Below are 13,182 nucleotides of genomic sequence, written 5' to 3' on the forward strand. Positions count from 1 at the left end.
GGAGCCTGCATTACTTCTATAATCATAAACAGATACGCTATTTCCATTTGGAATATAGACTTCACTAAGAAATGGTTAGTTAGGAAAATTAAATTTAAATAACTATACTATTTCAGGAAAGCTGGGAGTAGAATTGTAACTAGGAATGAGTTGCTTAGCAAACTTTCATCTTTGCATTATTAGCTATGTTCCTCATGTTGGCTTAATTATTCCCATGCTAATTAACCAGGATATTAATTAGACTGTTCTCAATTATCAGTGAAAAGTAATGTTCCTCATTTTGCAGATCTTATCCATAAGTTCTCTATTTTTAGGCCTTTTTAGATAATAGTTGACAAATGTGTTGATAAATATATTTCTCATATCACTATAATAATTATAATGATAGATACAGACTGGAGATTTTCCATTGGGGGGGGCTGGGGATTGAACTCAGGGATTCTACCACCATGTTATACCCCACCCCATTATATTGTTGGTTTTGTAACAGTCTTGCTAAGTTGCTAAAGCTGGTCTTGACCTGTGATCCTGTCTCAGCCTCCCTAGTATTGGAATTACAGATGTGTGCCACCATGCCCAGATGAGAGCTTACATATTACTATGTGGTCTTACAGTCATGAAATACTTAATCCTCATGTACTTCAACATTTAGCTCAAGGAAACAATCACAAAATGTTCACCATTATGCATTTCTAGATGACAGATACTTCCCTTTTTTGTCATCCTTGTTCTACTTCACATAAATCAGTATTCAGATCATCTATCTTATAAAATCTGGAGATGATGACAAGTTTGGTGGTTTGTTACAAATTCATGTTTCCAGACTCCTTGAAGCTCAATAATATTTCCATTTTTAATTGAACTCTAAACTTTTTTTCATATTATGTGAATGCCATACACAATCTGCTCATTTGAATTCCTACATTTTAATTCATTTATAGAAGTGAAATAATATACTTATTAATGCTAGTTAATAATTCCATTAGATTGATAAAATGAATTTTCATCTGAAGCCCCAAAAACTAAAAGATATTTCTCTTCCAAGTAAAGTATGTCTATCTGCAGAATTTACAAATTGTGTTCCTGAAACTGGATCATATAAAGGAAAAAGTAGACGTAATATAGAGATTTCTCTGGAGAAGATCTGCAATATAAGCCTTAGTTTCCTTACTCCATTAAGCAGGGAGGACAGTAGGACTATCTGCTTCCTTCTCAAGCTAATTGAATGGAGCCCAGGGTCACCAGGGGGGCCTCCATTCCCCTCGAATAGCCTGAGATGTGATTCCCACCTGAGAAACAACAGGTCTACCCAGCTGCTGATGGCTGAGAGCGCTGCTTTGAAGGGAGAGCACTCCTGGAATTTATCAGAGTGTATGGAATGCATCATGGTCAACGTTCTCACTGATTAAATCCAAAATGACTGACCACACAACTTAAAGGAAGAAAGAATTATTTTCTCAGTTTTTGGAGATTTAGAGGTTTGGTCCTTGTGAGGGTGGTGTCTGTGGAGCTCAAGGTAACTGCAACAGAAAGCGGAGGGTCATAGCAAAGCTCCGCTCGGCGCATAATGGAGGCCAGAAGCAGAGAGCGAGAGCTGGGGGAGGAGGAATCAAATATAATCCCTCAGGCCACACCCCCAGGGGCCCTTCCTTAGCAACCAAATCCTGCTTCCAACACTGCTCTCTGGTTGCACATGAGGGGTAAGGGGATATTCCAAATATAAACCATTACAGAGTGCTTTCTGTGAGTCACATATGGGCCACACATGTGTGTGAGAGAGAGAAAGGCTCAACATGGAATGTGAGGTCATCTTAAATGCAGTCTAAAAGGCTGCCACAAAGCAATGAGAAAACTCCAACAGAAACAATCTATTGTTCTAACCGAATACCCAGAGGTAAAGAGAACGATGTAATAAGGCAGAAGAGAGTGCCATCCAGGGACTCCCTGGGAGAGAATGAGTAAACCCAGATTCTTGGGAGGCCTGGTGAGTGTGACTTCTGCTTACAAAAGTAGCAGTGCAGTGAGAACCTTCCTGTTTCATCTGTTAGTTCCATACATTTCCTACACTCCAAATCTGAAGAAATCAGAAGATAGAGTCAGGGTGTCATGGAGACTCTACAGTAAGAATTCCATTCCTCATTAGAGGACTTGGGTTACCTAAGAGTGATCAGAAAGGTTTGGAAACCCACTAGGGTTTTAATTCAGGAAAGGAACAAGAATTTGGCTTTCTGAATAAATACAAAGGAATGGTATGAGACTTAAGTAGAGCTCCTTTATGATCAAACTTCACAAACCACTTATGCAGCATAAAATGCACAAGAGTCTTACAAATGCTTCTTTATATTCATAAATAAGTTATTGAACTAGTACTTGACTAGGGTAAGATTATCAAAAAAGAGAAAAAAGATAATTTTTTAAAATGTGTTAATTTCTGGATCATATGGTGGATCTATTCCCAGTTTTCTAAGGAATCTCCACACTGATTTCCATAGCAGCTGAACTACTTTGCACTCCCACCAACATTGTAAAAGAGTTCCTCTTTCCCCAGATCCTTGCCAACATTTGTTGTTATTTGATTTCTTTATGCTTGCCACTCTGATTGGGGTTAGATGGAACCTCAGGATAGTTTTGATTTGCATCTCTCTGATGGCTAATGATGTTGAACATATTTTCATGTATCTATTGGCCATTTGTATCTCTTCTTTTGTGAAGTGTCTATTCAATTCAGTTGCCCATTCTTTATTGGGTTGTTTGTTTTGCTAGTGTAGAGTCTTTTGAGTTCTTTGTATATTCTGGATATTAGCCCTCTATCAGAGTGGTGACTGGTAAAGATCTTCTCCCATTCTGTAGCCTTTCTCTTTAGGTTATTGATGGTTTCCTTTGATGAGAAGAAACTTTTTAGTTTGATGCCATCCCACTTGTTAATGCTTGCTTTAATTTACTGCACTTTGGAGGTCTTGTTGAGAAAGTTGCTGCCTGTGCCTATATGTTGGAGTGTTGAGTCTAAGCCCTCCTCTAATAACTTCAGTCTCTGGTCTAATTTCTAAGTCTTTGATCCATCTTGACTTGATTAATGTGCATGGTGAGAGGTAAGGATTTAGTTCCATCTTTCTACAAATGGATAGCCAGTTCTCCCAGCACCATTTGCTGAAAAAGCTGTCTTTTCTCCAGTGTATGAGTTTGGCCCCTTTCTCAAAGATCAATTGACTATAGGTGTGTGGGTTTGTTTCTGTATCTTCTATTCTGTTCCGCTGGTCAGTATGTATGCTGTGCCAATACCATGCTATTTTTACTCCTATTGCTCTATAATATAATTTGAAGTCTGAGATGGTGATGCCTCCTGCCTGGTTCTTATTTCTGAGAATTGCTAAGTATTTGTCCAAAGGGGTTGAAATCAGACAACTATAGTAACATATGCATACCTGTGTTCATAGCAGCACAATTCATAATAGCCAAAATATGGAATCAACCTAGGTCTCCATCAAAAGAAGAATAGATTATAAAATTATGGGAAATAGAAACAATGGAATCCTACTCAGCTATAAAGAACAAAATCATGTCACTCGCAAAAAGATGGGAAAACCTGGAGAACATTATGTTAAGTGAGATCGGCCAAGCACAGAAAAAGAAGGGACATATATTTTCTCTAATATGCCCAAACTAGAGAATATTAGGAATACCAGAGGGACTCCAGATAATGGAGGGGAAACTTTAGCAAAGCTAGAATGAATGGATAGGAGAGGAAGAAGTCTGAGGTTGATTAATGGAGGAACTACATCTAAATATGCCTAAAAGTATGAATATAACATGATTAACCTGGACACTCATTGTTGAAAGGGGGAGAAGGGAAAGCGGGGGGTGGGGGGGAGAGAAGGCACCAAGCACAGTCTGAATGCAAGCAATTTTTAATATGTTCCACATAAAAATAAAAAAATGTGTTAATTTCTTCTATGGATCAGATATTTGCATGCATTCTTTCTTCCACATATCACAATAATTTGATCAAAAGGAAACTGGTATTAATCAACCTTAAACCCAATGCAAATAATAAAGAATTTGACATCATGGATTTTAAATGTCAATCCGTTCCTACAATATACAGCACTATCCGTCTATCTAGATAAATAGAGAGAGAAAGATGATAGATATAGACAAAAGTTATTGTATATTTTTGTGTGGTTACCAGGGATTGAACCCAGGGATGATTTATCTCTGATTTATATCTTCAGCCCCTTTTATTTTTTTGTTTGTAAACAGAGTTTGCTAGACTGATAAGCATATCATTAAGTTGCTGAGACTGGTCTTGAACCCGCAATAATACTATCTCAGATTCTCAAGTACTAGGATTATAGATTATAGTAGCCATCATACCTGGCTACTATATCTTACATATGATTATATATTTTCAAAATATAAAATCTTAAAAAAATACATTTACATAGATATTTGCTTAGGTCATTAGTAAGAAATTTCTTTTGTAGAATAATAAAAGTATGAGGCAGTATTATTACCAAATATTTTAAGAAGTTTATCATACTAAATTTCACAGGAAAATGAACAATAACTGAGTGAATAGCTATGTCTCATGATTAAATATCTCTTTAAAGATAGATCCCAATTCACTGGATAGAGCATGTTTTTTTAATGAGACTATTATAGTCAGATATAGATGACCCCTGAAGAGCTCAGGGTTCATGTTATTTTTATACTTTTATTGGTGCATTATAGTCTCACATCATAATGTAATTCATGGTGATGGTGACATACATGCATAGCACTTAGTGGACATTCCCCAGCTCCCTCCTAAAGCCCCCCTTTCCCATACAGAATATTGAGATTGGCATTGGTATTCTCGTTTACGTACATAATGTCTATGAAAGAGATTCCTTCATTGATTTTCCCTCCGCACACTACCAACTTTTCCTAGACAATCTCCCTTATTCCACTGGAGTTTCTCCTCCATTATCTGAGGTTCCTCTGGTATCCCAGTTACTCCTTAGCTTCCACAAATGAGAGAAAATCTGACCTTTCACTTTCTGTGACTAGCCAATCTCACTAAATATAACATAACATTCTCCAGGTCTATCCATTAATTGTGATGTAGGAGGCATCACAATTCCTGACTTCAAATTATACTACAGAGCTATAGTAATAAAAACAGCATGGTATTGGCACAAAAACAGATACATGAAAAAATGGAAAAAAAATTGAAGGTACAGAAATAAATCCACACACTTATAGCCTACTGATTTTCAACAAGATGCCAAACACATATGTTGGAGAGAAGATAGACTTTTCAACAAATGTTGTTGAGAAAACTGGCTATCCATTTGTAGAAAATTTAAATTAAACCCCTACCTCTCACCATGCACAAGAGTCAACTTGAGATGAATCAAAAACCTAGAAATTTGACTACTTAGACTAGATATTAGAGAAGAGTATCCATCTAACCCAAATCAAAATGGTAATAATTAGGAAGCCAAACAACAATAAATGCTAGTGAGGATATAGAGAAATAGAAACTCTTCCACAGTGTTGGTGGGATTGCAGATTAGTACAGCTGCTATGGAGATCAGCATGAATATTTTTCAGAAAATTTGGAATGGATCCACCATATGATCCAGGTATATCACTTCTGGGTATATTTCCAAAGGGACTGAAATCAGAATATTATAGTAATATATGTATTTCCATGTTCAAAGCATCCCAATTTTCAATAGCTAAATTATGGAACCAACTGAGGTATTCAACACCAGATGAAAGGGTTATAAAATTATGGAATATACACACAATGGAATTATACTCAACAATAAAGAAGAACAAAATTAGATCATTTGCAGGAAAATGGACAGAGCTCAGAGTTTAAACAGTTAAATCATGAGGGTTATAATCTCATCAGTTAAGCAATGAGAACCCATTATTTAATCCATTAGAATGGATCTATCTAGGTGGTAGCCAAGGCCAATAGGGTGTGGCTAGAGAAGATGGTGCTGCTACCTTAGGGATCATAGACAGCTCCTCCTCCTTTCTGTTCAGTTCTCCCCCTCTCTGCTTCCTGCCAGTAAGCTCTAGCTCTGCTTCCTGGGCTCTAGCTCGATACCCTGTCCTCGCATGGACTGAACTCCAAGATCTTAAATAAATAAATAAATAAATAAATAAATAAATATACTGTTAGCAAATAAAACTTCCTCTAAGTTGTGGGGTCAATTGTCTTGGATTATATCAATGAAAATACTGACAGAAAGAGACTAATAAATTCCTAAAAATATCAGATATACTTATTAAATAGTGTTTCATATACATTTCTCTCTCTCCTATTTTTTTTAGCTTCAATCTATACCCGCAGCCTGATTTTATTTCTTATTTTGAAACAGGGTCTCATAGGTTACTGAGAGCCCTCCTAAATTACCTAGGCTGACCGTGAACCTGTAATCTTCTTGTCTCAGCCTCCCAAGTACTGGGATACAAGCATGTGCCACCATGCCCAGCCTTCATATTTATTTCTGATCCAGTTATCTGAAATAAGAAGCTGGTAGCATTTTTTCATAAACATAGAATTTAGGAGTAATATCTATCTAATGATTTCTCAGCCTGATCTCATTAGAGTCAAGTAAATTATTTCTAACCAACCTGTTATCTTGGTGTCTGGCTGTTCTAGGTTTCTTAAAAAGTACTTTGAATACCCATTAAAAAAACAGCACAAATTGAAATTTTGGAGTTACACTAAAAAATTAACTCACTCTTTCCATTGGACTTCCCCACTACAGAAAAATACAGATGTTTAGGACATAGCTTGTTCTGCTATGTCAGAGACCACATGTGTCTCAACTTGGTATATTGTTCCTCGTGCCTCTGAAACTTTTTTTTTCTCATCACTATATCCAATGATTTCTTTCAGTTTATTCTGCATCAGTAATCTATGTTTCTATAATTCTATGCATCTGATCCCCCAAACTCAATTTCTCTGTACATCATGCTCTATGTTAACTATTACACACTTTTAAAATACTCATTAAAAATAAACCTGAGGAAATAACACCTTCACCATTATGAATAAAAAGGACTTGAAAGGACTTAACCATTACACACCTTTAAAATACCCGTTAAAAAATAAACTTGAGGAAATAACACTCTCACCATTGTGAATAAGAAGGATTTCAAAGTGTGAGATAGGGTATCAGGTATTCAGAAGACTTCTCTAAGACACAATAGCAATAGCATTGGAGGAGGAGAGGGTAACTTATTGAAGCAGAATAACTTATTAAATGACAGAAGGCATTTTACTTGTGTTCAAAGTAACATATGGCTCCCTGTCTCTGGCTTTTCATTCTTTAAAATAGAAATTATTTTATAGGTATTAGAATATGTCCATAAACGTCCTTTTCATGATCATCCTTGTAACATTTTTAACATCTTAAAGAAGAACTTAGATTGTTTTAACATAGCAAATAGTCAAAATGTTATTCAATGCCTATTTTTATATCTGTTAAAATCAGATACTTTACAATAGTTTAAAATATCACATAAATTGTAGCAGTATATCCTATACTGATTAGTGTTTTATTTATTTTTATGATAGTCACTAAAATTAGAGTACACTAATACAAACTGTATTTCTACCAAGAATATAGTAGGACAAGATAAGGGTCAGCTTTTATATTTACTAGAACAAAATAACAACATAGACAAATTCACCTAGAAAATATGGATCTCAGCCTCTTAGTCTTTTCTGAAGTCTGCAGGCACATAAAAAAAAATTTAAAAAGTGAAAACATCAGCCATAATCATGAAAAGACATTTGGAAAATCTAAATTCAAAATGAACTCATATCCATAGCATATGAAGAACTATAAATCATTAAGAAGAAATCCAATTCAAAAGCACAACTTTGGACAATAAAATGGATTTAAAAAACATTTTGATGGGCTTATATATCACCCAGTTGGATGTTAAAATAGGAACAAAAAAGCAGTGCCTTTGAAATCATGTTTTCTGTATTGCTTCATTTCATTTGTACCATTTACCATCTAAGCCTAGAAAAATCTATGTCTAATTCTTGGGTTGTGTTTATTTATATAGTATCTTTGTATTCTATATCATTAATAATTGCTCAATAGAGAGCATGGTTTTTAGATGTTTTTGCTGCTTATAGATTAGCTGATTGCACCTGCCATAAACTTATCATCTTTCCTGTTCTTTGCTGAAAGGAGAAGGGAAATCAATATTAAATTATTCTGAATTTTACTTTTTATCTGTCGTATTTTCACTGACTTCCAACTCATGCTTCAAACTGATTATTTTTAAATAGCTTATTCATGTTCCCAATTGAAAATACAATTTCAAATTATGCAGGTGAATAAAAGATGTTATTAAAAATAGCAAGGTTCAAAATTTTAACAGTTTTCTGTTATGGGGAATTGAGTGAAATAGAAAAGAAAATTAATCTCATATTCTTTTATGAAAATACTGTATTTGTTAATTAAATTATCAAAAGCTAAAATTATTTGTGGGTATGAAAATTTATAACCAAAATATAACCACCACTATTATAAAACCCAAAATTCTGGTCTACCTCTGAACTCATCTAAAAATTGATTCCCTATTACTGGATCTGAAACACTCATTGCATGTCTATTACCTAAGCATAGTCTCTTTTGATGATATAAAAGGCTTTTTTTTAAAACTTGACTGCATCACTAACATAACAGGTTCCTGACAACACTGTATTGCATAACTGGGTCACACAAAAGAGTAGAATTCTACTGATATTGCTCCACTATTGGAGAGACAAAAGTTTTTGAGAGTGACAAAATTCAAACATTTCTCCAAAGGCTTTTTTTCTAAATTGCTGTCTGCTCCAGAAATTTGAGTTTACATGATTCCATGTCTTGACAGATTTTGACTTCTCTTCTGAATTCTTTGAATGCTTAATTCTGAAGAATTTTGAGGCACCTACAGCATTATCCTAAATTTTCCTTGAAATCCTTCCAAATAAAATAAATATGTCTTGTAATCCTAGTACTTGGAAGGCTAAGACAGAGGATCACAGGTTCGAGGATAGCTTCAGCAATTTAGTGAGACTCTCAGCAAGCTAGTGAGACCTTGTTTCCAAACTCTCTAAAGCACACGATGTACTTATTCATATCGTAGTTAACCACTACTTAATCATGGGAGGGAGGGAGTAGGGTGGGGATTGGGTAGGGGCTAACTGGGTGATGTGTGCATGTATGTCTACACAAGTTTTTTACCCCATTATGATGTATGAATACAATGCACCAATAAAAAAATTTAAAAAAATAAAATCGGTATGGGCATGTAGGTCGGAGGTAGAATGCCTCTGGGTTCTGGGTTCAATTTCCAGTACCACACATACACACACACAAAAATATGTCTTAAGTGGTCAGAATTTTTCTTTGAAGCTTTCAGCATATAAAATTCATATATCCTCACTATGTGAAATATCAAATCGCAAATCAAGAGGGATGGTACTACCTGGGTGTGGTGGTGCACACTTGTAATCCCAACATTTGGGAGGCTGAAACAGGAGGATCCAGGTTTATGGCCAGCCTCAGCTACTTAATGGGATCCTTTACAACTCAGTTTGAAAATAAAGAATAAAAAAGAAATAGGGCTGGGGTGTAGCTCAGAGGTAGAATGCCCCTGAATTCCAGCCTCAATACTGCAAAAAAAAAAAAAAAGAGGATGGTGTTGAGAATATGGTTTCAGTCTCAGCATGTGACTGAGTACTTGATTATAAAGACAATGGAGCTGACTGTGAAATAGGTATAAAGGAAAATGTCTACTCTTAAAGAAACTCGGGGGTGGGGGGAAGTAATGTAGGAAGTTCTACACTTTGGAGATTACCAGAAGTCTAACAATTGTCCCTGATAAAACATGAGTTGGGTCTAAACATCAACAATGATATTCAAGATGGTTAGGGTAGGAAGGAAGCAGGTAACATCCAAATCTGTTTCCAAAAATAAAAAGTACAAAATAGGTCTGGGAGTGTAGCCTGGAGGTAGAAGGGCTTCCAGGAACCCCAGTAACACCAAAAAAAAAAAAAAAAAAAAAAAAAAAAAAAAAACCACAAAAACAAAACAAAAAACAAAAAAACAGTCTTTGAAGGTAAGGCTCAGCTCTGATGTGTTTTTTTTAAGCCCCTTAGATTATATTATTTTAATGTACAACATGGTTGATAAGCCATGTTCTAGAACACTCTTTTTCAAATTTTAACATGCATATAAGTAACCTAAGAACATTGCAAATATACAGATATTCAAGAGGTCTTGGATAGAGGAGCTTGATAATCTGGTTTGTAATGAGCTCAAGTGTGATGCCCAAATTCCTGGTTCATGGACCACAAATTCCTGGTTCATGGACCACATGTTGAATAGCAAAGTTTCTAGAACAGTTTCTAGAACATGGGCTACATAGTAGAATCACCTGGGGCATTTTTTTAAATTTCCATACTTGGACCTGAAGCACAGAGATTTGGATTAGTGTAAGGTTTGGGCATTAATGTTTTCAGAACTCTCAAGTTCTATCAGCAGTGAAAATCACTGTTCTAGAAAAAAAAAGAAATAATACATCCATTCACATAAAAGAGAAAAAAAGAAAACAGAGGCAGAGAAACAAGAAATTAATGATAAACATAATTTATTCTTGCTTATTAAACAATTCTGAGATTGTATTTTTTCAAATACAAAAAGATAGTGAAAACTCACCATTAAAGCTTAGTCCAAAATGTAACCCATTCCCAGAATTTAAGAGAAAATCTTTACTAACTATAAGAAGATCTTGGATAAGAAAAATCTACCCAACTATCTCTTTATTCTACACTCAAACTCTACCTTATAAAACAGAACATGCCTAAGGGGGTGAGAGAGTGCACAACTGCCCACAAACTCAAAGACAACCATCCTTTTTACACTGGGGCAGAATGCCCAGTGTACTCTACTTGACATGCTCCCCCAGCCACCCCACCCCTGGTAGAAGTGCATGGTATGCAGAGTTTAGTGCCTATATCTCTATGAGTGGTGGAGATAAGCAACATGCTGGTAGCAGCCTCTCTAAGCAACCTTAAGATATAGCTAAATACATATGGCAAGAATACCTTACCTAATGTGAAAATGAGCAAAAAGAAAAAACTTGAGTATCTGTAAAAAAAAAAAAAAATACTACAAATTCATAGAGAGTAAAAGTAATCTTGACAGACCAAAGGAAGATGATACCTCTGAATATTCTCTGTTTCAGTTTAAGGGGACATGCCTAGAAATAGCTGGGGATCCTTGATAGACTCTATAAAAAGTAGTATAAGTAAAGACAGAAAGAAGAATAATAACTTGCAGACAGAAAAATGGAGAGGCCAAGTAGTTGCATAAGAAAAGAGAGACTGTGGAGTGAGGTGGGTGAACTAGGGACTCAGATACCCAGTGCTCCTGGGTGGTTGGTGAGCTCAGTGCAGTGGCAGAGGTCAGAAGGTCATAGAAGACGGGCAAGAAACAATGCCAGGATCTCAGTTACATCGTGTATGTGGGCTCTCATGGTACTTAGAGATTATTAAAAACTACAAAATACATACTTTGGTATTCCATATGTGCCTTCAAAGGGAAAAACATTCTAAATAGCAGAACAGTCAAATCCTAAGAGTAAAATTTGGACAGCATTTTATGAATGGGAACATAAAATCAGCATTTTCCCGTGGGTTTTTAAAACCCTTAGCACAGCCGGGCGTAGTGGCCAACGCTTATAATCCCCGCGCTTGGGAGGCGGAGACAGGAAGATCACGCAGATTCGAAGCCAGCCACACGTGCTGGCTTAAGAGACCCTGTTTAAAAAAAAAAAAAAAAAAAAAAAATATATATATATATATATATATATATATATATATATATATATGGTAGGTCTGGGAGTGTAGTCCGGATGTAGAAGGGCTTCCAGGAACCCCAGTACCACACACACACACACACACACACACACACACACACACACCCTTAGTGCTTACCACAATTTATACAAATTATCAAAAGCATATACAACTAAGCTTTACTACTTAATTATATTACATGTGTTACAAAACTAAATCAAATTTTGATACATTAAGTGAAATACAAAGGTCAAGCTTTCTCTCTCCTTCTCCAAATATGCCAAAAATCTTTATAGAAGTATAAAAAATTTTATGAGTATGAGGTAATACTGCTAATTATGGATGTAGAGCAGGTATATTATTACCATCATAAATTGAGCAAAACAAGAAGAATGATGCTTACCAAAAGAAGGTGACTCCCTTCCATCCTCTAAGCCCGAATCTCTTTCTCTGTCTCTTTTTCTGTGTTTGTGACCACGGTGCCTGTGACGTCGATGGCTTTTTCTTCCTCCAAGCGGCACATGAACTCCAATAAATAGTGTTCGATGACCTGCATTAGGAAGTAAATGCACACATTAAATTTTGTATTAATCTGGGGAACCAAAGATGATGATTTACTTGTGAATGAAAACTCAATTCAATTCAGTCCAGCAAATTGTTTATGAGTGTTGATGATATGCAAAGTTTGGGGCATGACAGTGTAATTAGCTTTATATCTAAGTGAGTACATCACAACTCATCACAAACATTTATAATACTAATTATGTGTATTTTGTAACCATCATTAAGTTATTAACTATCTTAATAATTTCTCTGTGTATATGTATGTATGTGTGTGAATCCACGGGCATTTTACATCCACTACCCCCTCCCCCGCACACACAGCCCTTTTTATTTTTTTAAATTTTGTTTTGAAGCAGGGTTTTATTAAGTTGCTGAGAGTCTACCTACATTGCTGAGGCTGTCAGTGAATCTGCAATCCTCCTGTCTCAGCCTCCCAAGTGCTGAGATTACAGGCATGTGCTACTGTGCCCAGATCCCATATCTTAATTACACTCATTTTATTTAAAAAATTGGTTTCCTATTTCCCTATACTCAGCCAACTATATTATCTTATGAATTATCTTTCTTTCAAAGTCAACTGTGTAAATAAAAGCCACTATCTCTAATAATGCTTATTTTATTGATGCCTAACTATGCTGAGACCTGTGGAGTTTTTCCAGTTCTGTTTCTGTTACAGCACTTGATTTCATTGATTACTCTCTTGTCAATAACACTACTTTTTCTTGGTCATCTCTCATCTCATTATTGGTTTA

At 35.6% G+C, this 13,182-nt stretch overlaps 1 protein-coding gene across 7 annotated transcripts in view; it reads right to left on the minus strand.

The window, feature by feature from the left end:
- Positions 1-13,182, minus strand: part of SLC4A10 (solute carrier family 4 member 10) — a gene marked incomplete at both ends in the record, with an annotated part of 320,758 nt that overhangs the window by 144,472 nt on the left and 163,104 nt on the right. For all 7 annotated transcript variants that reach the window (XM_080689857.1, XM_080689854.1, XM_080689856.1 and 4 more), the window contains one exon: positions 12,270-12,416. In XM_080689857.1, coding sequence (XP_080545983.1) covers positions 12,270-12,416 — 147 coding nt within the window. The remainder of the gene's footprint in view (positions 1-12,269; positions 12,417-13,182) is intronic.

The sequence above is a fragment of the Muscardinus avellanarius genome (genome assembly GCF_963383645.1).
Source record: "Muscardinus avellanarius genome assembly, chromosome: 2".
Classification (NCBI taxonomy): domain Eukaryota; kingdom Metazoa; phylum Chordata; class Mammalia; order Rodentia; family Gliridae; genus Muscardinus; species Muscardinus avellanarius.